This window comes from Haliaeetus albicilla, chromosome 21 (assembly GCF_947461875.1).
Source record: "Haliaeetus albicilla chromosome 21, bHalAlb1.1, whole genome shotgun sequence".
Lineage (NCBI taxonomy): Eukaryota > Metazoa > Chordata > Aves > Accipitriformes > Accipitridae > Haliaeetus > Haliaeetus albicilla.
Genome location: NC_091503.1, coordinates 16,156,113 through 16,166,414, shown reverse-complemented (window position 1 = coordinate 16,166,414; position 10,302 = coordinate 16,156,113). Strand labels below are relative to the sequence as shown.

General features: G+C 45.9%; 1 protein-coding gene across 8 annotated transcripts in view; it reads right to left on the bottom strand.

Annotated features, from left to right (window-relative positions):
- Positions 1–10,302, bottom strand: part of RREB1 (ras responsive element binding protein 1) — a 127,384-nt gene that overhangs the window by 4,467 nt on the left and 112,615 nt on the right. For 7 of the 8 annotated variants that reach the window (XM_069809041.1, XM_069809046.1, XM_069809040.1 and 4 more), the window contains one exon: positions 2,460–3,206. In XM_069809041.1, coding sequence (XP_069665142.1) covers positions 2,460–3,206 — 747 coding nt within the window. The remainder of the gene's footprint in view (positions 1–2,459; positions 3,207–10,302) is intronic. The other variant, XM_069809047.1, reaches the window with a different exon arrangement.

The following is a 10,302-nucleotide window of genomic DNA, read 5'->3' as shown; positions in this document are numbered from 1 at the left end:
CTAAACTCGTCAGGTGTTCATGGGACACGGGAGGTGTCTGTTAGAGGTGATCAAAAGTTACTGCCCTAGTGAAAAATGCTTGCCTCAGGATGTTATTTACAGAGCTGCTGGTGTTCCTCAGCCCACTGGTGCTTTAAGACAGGAGTGACATGTGAAAGCCCCTGAAAAAACTCTTCACACCCATTCCAGAAATGCTACTTGGAGGACAAAATTCTTCCTCTTATTTTGCAATCTTAAGCCGCAGAGCAGCTGCAGGCATCCTCTGCTGTAATCACCAGGTAGTCTGCTCCAATCTCAGAGCTGCTTTTTGCACCCGAAATGCTTGAATACTTTCCTAAGCATGAACTCATCAGAAAACAAAGCAACCAGAGCCGCACAGACAAAATTCCCCCGAAGTCCTAACCAAGCACAGTGCCCCAAGGTGCTGTCTGCCCTCAAGAACCAAAGGTCCCACCCTGACCGCTGCATTCTCTGTTTCCGATTGCTTCTATTAAAGATTTTTCAGTGCTGCAACTCCATCAAGACACCATCTTGTGTCAATGAGCATACAGAACACGACACTTGCGGCTCCTTTCTCACTTGTAATAACACTTGGGATCATTAAAAGGAAACCAGTTACAAACTTGAGGTGGCTGGCTGAAATGTGCAAGTAGGTCCTGCTGTCCGTGGGAGCCTCACGCTTCTTACAAACGTTTCTCTCCAGCGCCCTGCTCTGGCATCTGCTATCAAGGGAGGGCACGGCTCCCCAGGAGTGTTTTCAGGTGACAGCCTTTGCCCATCTGGCACTTGGCTGTGGCCGATGCAGCACCGTGGCTCACCCTGCGCTTGGGCATGCAGCACCAGAGCACCCCACAACTACTTTCTTGCAGGGAAGCAGCCTGCACAGGGAGAACGAAACATTTCCAGCCCAACTGCCATTCAGTAAGCAGGCAGAGGTTTCTTGCGTACTTCAGTGTGTTCCAAACTTTCCTATTCTGAGTAAAGAAATACCAAAACCTTACAGTTATCTTTAAAAAAACCCACACATTAAAATGGAAGTACAAGCAACGTTACAACCTGACAGTATTTTGTCAATATAACTGAACAAGTGGGAAGGAGAGAAGGAGGAGGCGAGTCAACCTATAGTATTGAGGCAAAATCCTCAGCTGAAAATGGGCTGAACTAACAGCAGGGATAGATGGTATTTATATTTATTAAATTTGAAGAAAGCACTGTCCCAGGTTCCTATTCAACACCTATTCTATGTTAAAACATCCTTCAGTGTCAAATAAGAAAGAGAAACAAATGGGAAAAAAAACATACTGACAAGGCCCACATAGCTCAGCATGCAATGAAAACAATTCAAACATATGGTATGGGAATCACCATGGGCACACATCATTTGGGGGTAAAGCTCAGTACTTTAGATATTAGCATCTTCCCAAAGCTTCTGAGTTAGTATGAAAATAGGCACAAGAATGGGACCTGTCACCTGTTTCACTTGTGGCTCAATGCCAAAAGAAAACAGCTCAATTTTGCACTCAATTGGTCAATATTTATGATTTAGAAGGGTAAAAAGTCTGGCTAAGGCACTAGGCTTTGGTGTAGTTTACTAAACATCACTGTCAATTACAGCACAAATATTTCATTAATCACAGAGACCTTGTCTTCAGCAGAGAGCACCTTCAAAAGATACAAAATGTCAAACTGCACCAGTTTTCCCACGTCAGAGCAGCTTGCTAACAGGTAAAATGCATCATTAATAAGGACGCATTAATAAGGATGAATGATTAATTCACCTTTGAGCTGGCTCGTGGCTTCATCTCATTTGTGAGGCACTGCTACCAACTGTGTATCGCATAAAGCAATCCCACGTATTTTAACTGCTGAGTCCAGTCATGGGACAAGCGTTTCACCACCTGTGTTCCACTCTCCCTGCCCAAGCCTGAATGAAGAGCAGGGTGCCCACTTTGCCTTTCTCTCAAGCAGCAGGTCACGCAGATCACGAGCGCATTACCCGTACCAGGCTTAGATAATCAGACAAAACCAGGCTGTCTCTTTCTAAACTTTCACTCAGAGATGAAGTCGTATCATATACTGCCATGTCTCTCCACTGCTCATCAAAATACTGGGAAAAGGTAGAGCCACGCGCACACGACAAGAAGAGAGTCGGAAGCTGGACAGAACAGCTTCCCAGGGATCTCCACACTTGCTTTCACCTCTAAACTCTGCAAGCAAGCATGGGGAAAAACAGTTTGGGAATTGAAGACAAGGCAGTGGTGGCAATTCCTGCTCCCTCAATAGGCTTTGTATGCAGGATGGGGGATTGGAGCAGAGGATACACCTTGCAGATACCTGCAGGACTAAAAGCAGTGTTGCCAACCTCAAGTGCTAGCAGCAATCGTGCACCTACAGAGCAGATGCCTCAGTCTGGTGGCAGAGCTGCTCGTCACCTGTTCTGCCCTCAAGCCTCCTCTTACCTGTATGAGACCGCATATGTCGCGTCAGATCTTGCAGAGACCAGAAACGCTTGTTGCACACAGTACAGACTTTCTTTCTTTTGTCTGCTTTTGCAGTACTCTTAGCCCCATCAGTCTTTGGTTTTTTGTCATCACTGCTCTTCTCAGTGGACTTTCTCTCTGTGCCTTCCCCCTCAGAGATGCTTTCGCTCTCTTCATTCTCCTTTCCTGTTGCCTCACAGTCCACAGGAGACTCCACTACCTTCAAGTCCATCGGAGACTCTTCCTGCTCAAGACCACAGTCCTGCATCGAGGGAGCTCCTGCATCATCCTGAATGCTTTTGCTTTCATCCTCACTGCTCCTTTCATCCTTTCTGTCCTCACGAGTGTGGGCCTTTTTGTGACGGCTAAGAGTGCCAGCAAACTTGAAGGTTTTGCCACAAATGTCACAGGCATGTTTCCTTTCAGTCTGAGAACTGCTGCCTGCACTCTGGTCACTCTCTGCCAGCTTGAAGTCCATTAATTTGCTGGCAAAATTGAGGTCAAGACTTTTGTTACTTACAGAATCTTCCTCAGGGCCCTCTTCATATCCATCCGCTTTTTCTTCGGCATCCTCTTCTGCCGGAGGGGAGTCAGCCTTTTGCTCCTCCTTGGGGCCGCATTCACTCTCTGGTAGCTCTGTTATTTCCTCCGGCTGTTCCTTCTCGCAGGAGGTCAGGTCCAAGACTTCGTTTCCTGTAGCTAGTGCCTCTGCATCAGACTGGCTGTCTGCAAGCAAACAGAGAGAAACTTTCACTGGGATGCTCTCTGCTAATTCACAACTACCAGTGGTAAGGCTGCACATGGACCCACAAGCATTGCTTCTGATCAAGCATCCCAACATCTGTTTCTCTTATCTGTGACCCAGGCCAGTAACTTAGAGCTGAAAAGACATCAAAACACCACAGAACCCAATTAACAAGATGATTAAAAATCTGTAACAATAATATGCTTTCTTTTCCAAAATACGCTCACATTCTTGGCAGTTTCTTGAAGTCATTTTTAATATTAGCAATTTTACCAGAGAGCACAAAATGCTGACACACCAAAGAAGAGCTGAGGTCACTACTATTAAAAATACACCGTGCCAGAGACACGTGGATGTATTAAACTCATGTATGAAAAATATGGACATAGATTCAAGTAATATACATCCACATATTAATCAAACTAATCTATAAGTAGCAGGAAATGCTTTTCAAAAGGAATGTAAAGGCCTCATGCAACCAACTGGTACAATTAAATGTTAAAGGTTAGTGCAGACAGTACCACAGAGGTCAGTTTAAAAAGCTGGGTATACATCATATAAGCAAAAGATGCAGAAGTTCGTCCACATGTGGGTCTTTGACACACACTCTTTGACACGCCACCTGGAACCAAAACATAAAGCCAAGATGCAGTAACAGGCAGTACCCTTTGCTGTTCCACAATTACTCCAACAAGAAGGCAAAAACTGCCTAAGATGTTCACCTTAATGACCTCCTCTGCTTCCTTATCAGTTTGTAGCATTAATGTTGCTGAAGATGTAACGTGGCCAAAAAATTAAAACAGATAAGGTGCTTGAGGAGAGCAAAGGGCTGGAGCTGTACCCCTTCAGACGTCTATACAAATAGTGTACCTGTAAATAGGAAGTAAGCTGGACTAGATCTGGAGGCCAAAGCTGACGATGATGCACAGCATGTTAACTGCATCCCCAGTGCCACTTTCCAGCAACCGTTCTGGGACATGAACTTTGCAAACTGTGCTTTCTGAAAGTTGAAACTTTCCTTGCTTTAAATCTTACACCCCACCTCCTTCTTGTTGACAGCATGCAGCCAAGGGAGCACACAACCTACCAGGCGTTTCAGCATTCATCTGCAAGCCCAATAGCTGCTGAGTAACTACAGGGATTTAGAAACTCTAGTAGAGTAGTTTAAGTTCTCCATTTGACATAGTACATGTGCTTGTCTCCAAATTGCTCAGATTTCCTAATACAGGCTTTTTTCATAAGCAAGGAGTAATGACAGAAGATAAGAACATAGCTCTCAGGCACTTAGTAGTCTGAATGTAGTCTTGCAACATGAGTTGCATTGACCCCACCTCCTCGCACAAGTGATAATAAATGGCCATTAGACAAATGTCAAAGCTTAGCAGCATTTCCAGTAGTTGTGAACAATCACTTAATAGAGCATAATCCTTGGTACGCTTTTTCTTGGGGGGTGGAAGGGGGAGAAGTGACCTGTCAAAAAAAATAATCTCGCCTTTTAATCAAAACAGATCCGTTTACACAGACAGTGGATTACACAAAAGCTTTCCACAAAGTTCATTGCTCATGTAATTATCTGTTCATTAAAACATGCAACCGAGCCATAATCTGTGTATAATGCTGGAGAATTTGAGGATGTGGGCATCTGAAAACGAAGGTCACCTACAAGTGCCCTATGAATCTGCATTTGAATTCTGCGTTTTGACTTACTGATTATCTCTTGGCTATATTAATGAAAAGAAAAACTATTACAAACAAAAAGAGGTCACTTGTAAAAATCAAGCTGAAATGCCAATGCATAATAATTAAGGGGAAGCACTGCTCCGCAACTCAGAGAAACAGGATCCAGGCAGGTATGAGATGCCGGGCCCACGCACGGCGCTCCTGGTTACACACAGGTAGCCGGGTCTCGCAGCTTGCCGGCACAAGGCAAGGGAGCGAGCCCAGAAGCCAAAGCCAGGCCATACCTACACAGGCGAGACATTTACAAAGGAAGCATGGCTATGGGTTCCTGCCTGCCGCCTCCTTCCACACGCCGCGTTTGGGGGCAGGACGAGCACATTTGGCTCTCACCGGCAGCGCCTCGCCTTGGCCTGAGAGCGGGGATGAAAGGAAGGATTAATGGCAATCAATGTTGCTCCCTGCTGCTGCTGGAAGGGTCCTTGTCCTTCCTCGGCCACCCACTCCTGCCCCAGCCCTTGCACGGCCCTAACGGTCACACAGGGTCTTCTTCCCCAGAGCACAGGTCTATGTTGGACTGAAGCAACCCTGTAGTCACCGCTCCCTTTAAGCCAAGGGCAGGGGCGAAGGGAAATAAGAGGGAAGAGGAGTTTCCTCCCCAGCCACCTTTGGTTCCTACCATCACAAAGACGTATCTGCGGATGATGGACAAAGAGACAAAAAACGGAGTGGCAAAGCGGCTCCGACCTTGAAGTGACACCAACAGAGAGCACCTACAACGGCTGCTGTACCCCTGCCATCGGTGCTCATCCTCAGCGAAGTGGGGGGCACCTCCTGGCAGGCGTGGGCCACCCTGTCCCATCCCCAGCGAGGTCAGGGAACACTCCCCGAGGGGACGCGCGTTAGGCCAAAGAAAAACCGCAAGCGCAGCACGGAGGGGGTTCATTAGGGAGCGGGGCAGGAAGCCATGTGAGCTCTGTTAGGATGGAGAGGAGGGAAGAGCAGGAGCAGACCAAGATGGAGAGAGATGGAGAGAGCTCCTCTTTTACTGTACCCAGAGAGATGTTTTGTAACTCTTTGCTGACCAAACATAAGACAGCGGATGTAGAATAAGTTGGTTTTTCAACAGGAAATATCAGGAGCAAAGTGAACAAGGGCAATATACACTGGTAGCACTCAAGTAAGAGCAAGCCAAAACCAGAATGTATTAAAACTCCCAAATGCAGAAGTCCCAATTTTCCCCTGATTTTCCCTAACTTTTTCTTCTTCTGTTTCCAGTATTTCCAAAATTATACTTTTTTTCTTATAGTATATTCATCCTCCAATGAATCATACCTGAACTCCTATCTCCTTTTTTCCTCTCCTCTGTACCCTGGGCCCCTTCCCACCTGTTATTCTGTTCTTGTGTGGCTGACCTGCAATTACATTTTCCTGTGCGTGAGAGAGACACTCCAAGGCATATGTGGTCCACAGGTAAGTGGTGTTGCCTTACTAACACAGGCACACAGATGAGGTCGACACCAAGAAAAACAAACGCAAAGTTTAAACAACATGCCTTCACAAAGCGCAAAGACCACTTCAGACCCCGGGAGCACAGATTTACACAGGCTTTCTCTTCCACAGCTGGCCCACCACCCCTGAATGAAAACATTCAAAACTCCGGCAGGGATGTAGCCGTGAACATGCTGACACGCATACGTGCCTGGGTAAGCGCTCTTCCTTCTTACCTGCACAAACCAGACTTGCCATTTTCTTCGTCAAGAAGGAGTTTCACAGGCCCCTTATGAACTTCATGCATATCGTAAAGCGGCAGTCCCCGACTAGTCGAGCTGCTCTGTGGTTACCTCCAACCTGCGCGGTTGGTTTTGCAGCTGGTGAAAAAGCGAGCTGCTTTGCACAAACCCTGGCTGTTTGGGGATGGGTGAGAATCACCCCAGCTCTGCTGCAGCCAAACTGGAATAGCAGAAGGGGAGCTGCAAAGGTGTGTGGGAAACACGACGGTCGTGAAGACAGCCATGTCAGGTCTGGTGTGGGACTTTTCCCGCAGTGCAAGGGACGGCTCCAAGGGTAGTCTCGCACTGGCAGCTGCTCCATCCACTCCAGCAGAGGTTAGTCTTGCCCTACACTACTGGTTTTCCCCTGCTTACGTGCAGCAACAGAAACCTTGCTGGCCACACAGCTCCAGCAGGCTTGTACCTTACACAAGGAGGAGGATTTTGACCAAGTCTTCAGATCTGGGCAAACATCCCTCCAACAAGGCCAAGCTCCTCTCACACAGGTAATTCGTGTTTCCAGAATTTTGCTGACTTGCAAGTGCAGAGCAGTTGCTTGCATCCAGGCAGTGAGGAAAGCAGGGTGCGCAGGAAAGGCCTGCCATTTCTTTCACCCCTTTCCCATCTTTCACTTACTAAGGTTGTAAAATGCTTTCCGGTCTATTTGTTACCCCACAGATATTTATGCTCAGCAAGTCAAGAGGACAAGAGTGGAGAGGTCTGCTTGCCAAGGCTCCCTCCCACCGCCACTTCTTCAGCAACCGTGGGAGCAGAATACATTACCTTGTCACGCACAACCAGAGTTTGTGTCACTCCCCCAAAGTGAAGATAAGAAGGTGACCCTATTTGATGATGTCAATTCTGACACCAGAGTCAAAGAACATGGGCAAGGTAAGGGAGAGAGAGAAGACGAGCAGGGAGGTAAGGACGTACAGAGGAAGGCAACACGCAACCACTGGTAGCTCAGCTGCTGCCTCATCAGCTCCTGGGAAAAAATGAACTTCTCAGGAGATATATTCATAAGCAAAACCTCAAGGACTCCATCTGAGAATCCAAAAACTTTTCCGCTTGCATGAAAGAAACCACTATATAGTTGCAGCCAAAATCATTTTTCCTTCGAACTGTGGAAAGAAAAGACTGTTTTGCTCTAGTCTATTTACAATTCAAGTTGCAGTTTTCAGTCAGCCCAGTCAAAAGACTCTGCTTAATCTTTTATAGGTGGCAAGAAAGAAAGAGGTGGCAAGAAAGAAAGAGAAACACAAACTGAATTACCAAGAGACACACCAAATGTGGAAAGTTTCAGGTTAAAGAGCAGATACAGATCAAGGCAGTGAGGTTGCTGGTTTGATTCTGTTTTCCCGTGGTTTTCTTTTTTCCTGGAACTAAGGTGAAATAGAGAGCAGAGCCTGAGATGCTAAGGAGTTGTTAGATAAAACAGGATGTTGTAATGGAAACTATTTTGTGACTTTAAAGCAAGCGTTTATTGCCAAACATTCCTGACATCCCGAGAGAAGCGTTAGAAAACCCATCGCATAAATAATGCTCAAACTTGGAGCAGACAAAGCACTGGAAATGGATGTTTTACAAGCAGTTGGCATTATCAGTCAGATGAGCCGACAATTTACTATTTTCCCCACATTAACTGAAATAACCCCAGCTAGTCTTACATTTTACAATAGCCATAGCCACCACTAGGTGGCAGCAGTCTAGTAAATTTTGGATTTTTTGGACCCACTCGCACAACGCTGCTTTTACTTCCATCCACAAACTGGAGAACATCTTTCCAACCTGAGGAGTCAACCTGCAAAATTTGGGGGGTTATCTTTGTCCATTTTTATTGTAAACACTCTAAACACTAAAATTTAGCCACCTTCATTACATCACATGCACACACACAAGTTAAATATTTAGTTAGCCCACAGTTGAGGAAGCTTTGGTCATATCTGCATGCCTTTTGAAATGAAAACATTTGAGATACAAAAGGACTATTTACAGTAAATGGAACTGATTATATCTGGAGGAAAAGGAGAAAACCAATTCTGCAAAAAAAAAACCCCAAACCACTTTTTGCCTTTGACACAAGGTATGATCCCCTAGTACCTTCAAGAGAGGAGCTGAAGTCACTGACACAAAGAAGAGTGTGTCAGGACTAGCTCTGACTGCACTTACCAAGTGGAAATCTACATTGAAGGGGCAGGGGAAAAACCCCAGACTTTTAGCTTATGGTGAATTTCACTGTTTAGTGGAAAGGCAGTTTGATGTAAAGCTGGCAATGCAATCAGCAAGTTATACACCATCTCCTCAGCATCTTCCAAACAGCTCTAGCACTCTGGCCAAACCCCCAGCGGCAAGCAACTCTTGCTTTACCCTGAGCTGCAGCTCTGGAGTGGCTGTTAAACTTTGCCTGACACTGAAAATGCAGTTTCAAGCCCTTTGTCCTCTAGGAAATACCCACAAATGTAGTTCAGAGGTACAAACAGCTAAAACAGTTTGGAAAAACAAAAAGTCCTCCGCTATACCCAGCGCTCACATGATTTCTGGAGGGATCACAGAGTGGCAGATATCTAGAGCAAAGATGAACTCTGCTGAACACCAATCGGAAAATTCGCTGTTGAGTATACTTACTTTGTCAATATTTGCCTAGTTAGCACAGAGCAGTTGTGTTCGACCCTCTCACATTAGGGGCAAGCCTCTTTAAGAAAGGGATCTTTCCTTAGCAAAGTCTCTTTCTGAATTACGTAAGAGATAATCCCTCACCCCATTCCCACCCCACATCTCTCCTTCGTCAACTGTATTTTGTTGCAAGAAGGGAGCATTCAGAAAGCCCTAAGGAGACAAAGGCAGGGCTGCTTTAATGTGATGAAAGTGGGCGATTCATCAAGTTGTTCCACAATTTCATTGTATGCCTCTCCGCCAGTACACGTCTCCCCCGGTCTGACCGCTGTGAGCCGGGCGAGATGTCCTCAGTTTGTGTCAGGTGCTTCAGACCATTCCCCTCCTCTCCATGCAGCAAGGACATGTACAAGCCCCATCACTTACACAGCCTGAATCCCATTCAAAACCACCATCCTGTTTTTGTTTTGGTGTAAAACAAGACTAAAAGAAACCCTCTATAAACTTGTTCCCAGTGACACTCTATTGAATTGCACTTCCTGTCTTACACCTCATCTTAAAGCTTCACTTCATTTATGGCTGACCAAACACCATCCTACCATCTCCCTTCATTCCTTTTCCTTCTGGCATACAGTGCAATCTGGACGATTATTCACTTCCAAATAGAGCCCTCACATGGGCTCTGCTTGTGAGCCCCAAGCATGCTACTCACCCACCTTTTAAAACCAGCACAAAAAGAGAAACAGCCCCATTTTAAACTAAGCCACAGTTTCAAATTGTCAATTTACTTCCACTGATTTTGAAATCCGTTTTTCTTGGACAATGGAGGGAGACCGCAAGTCCAAAGCTGTTGAATGATTTTGGACCATGATTAAACACCACTTGGCGAAGCCAGTTATAAACACTAAGCTGTGCTATAAAGTGCACGCACTAACTATAGCAGTATAGGATCTGGGCTCCTTCCTTGCTGTCTAAAGCTGCTGTCTGAAGACACAAAGCATTTGACAGCAAAGCC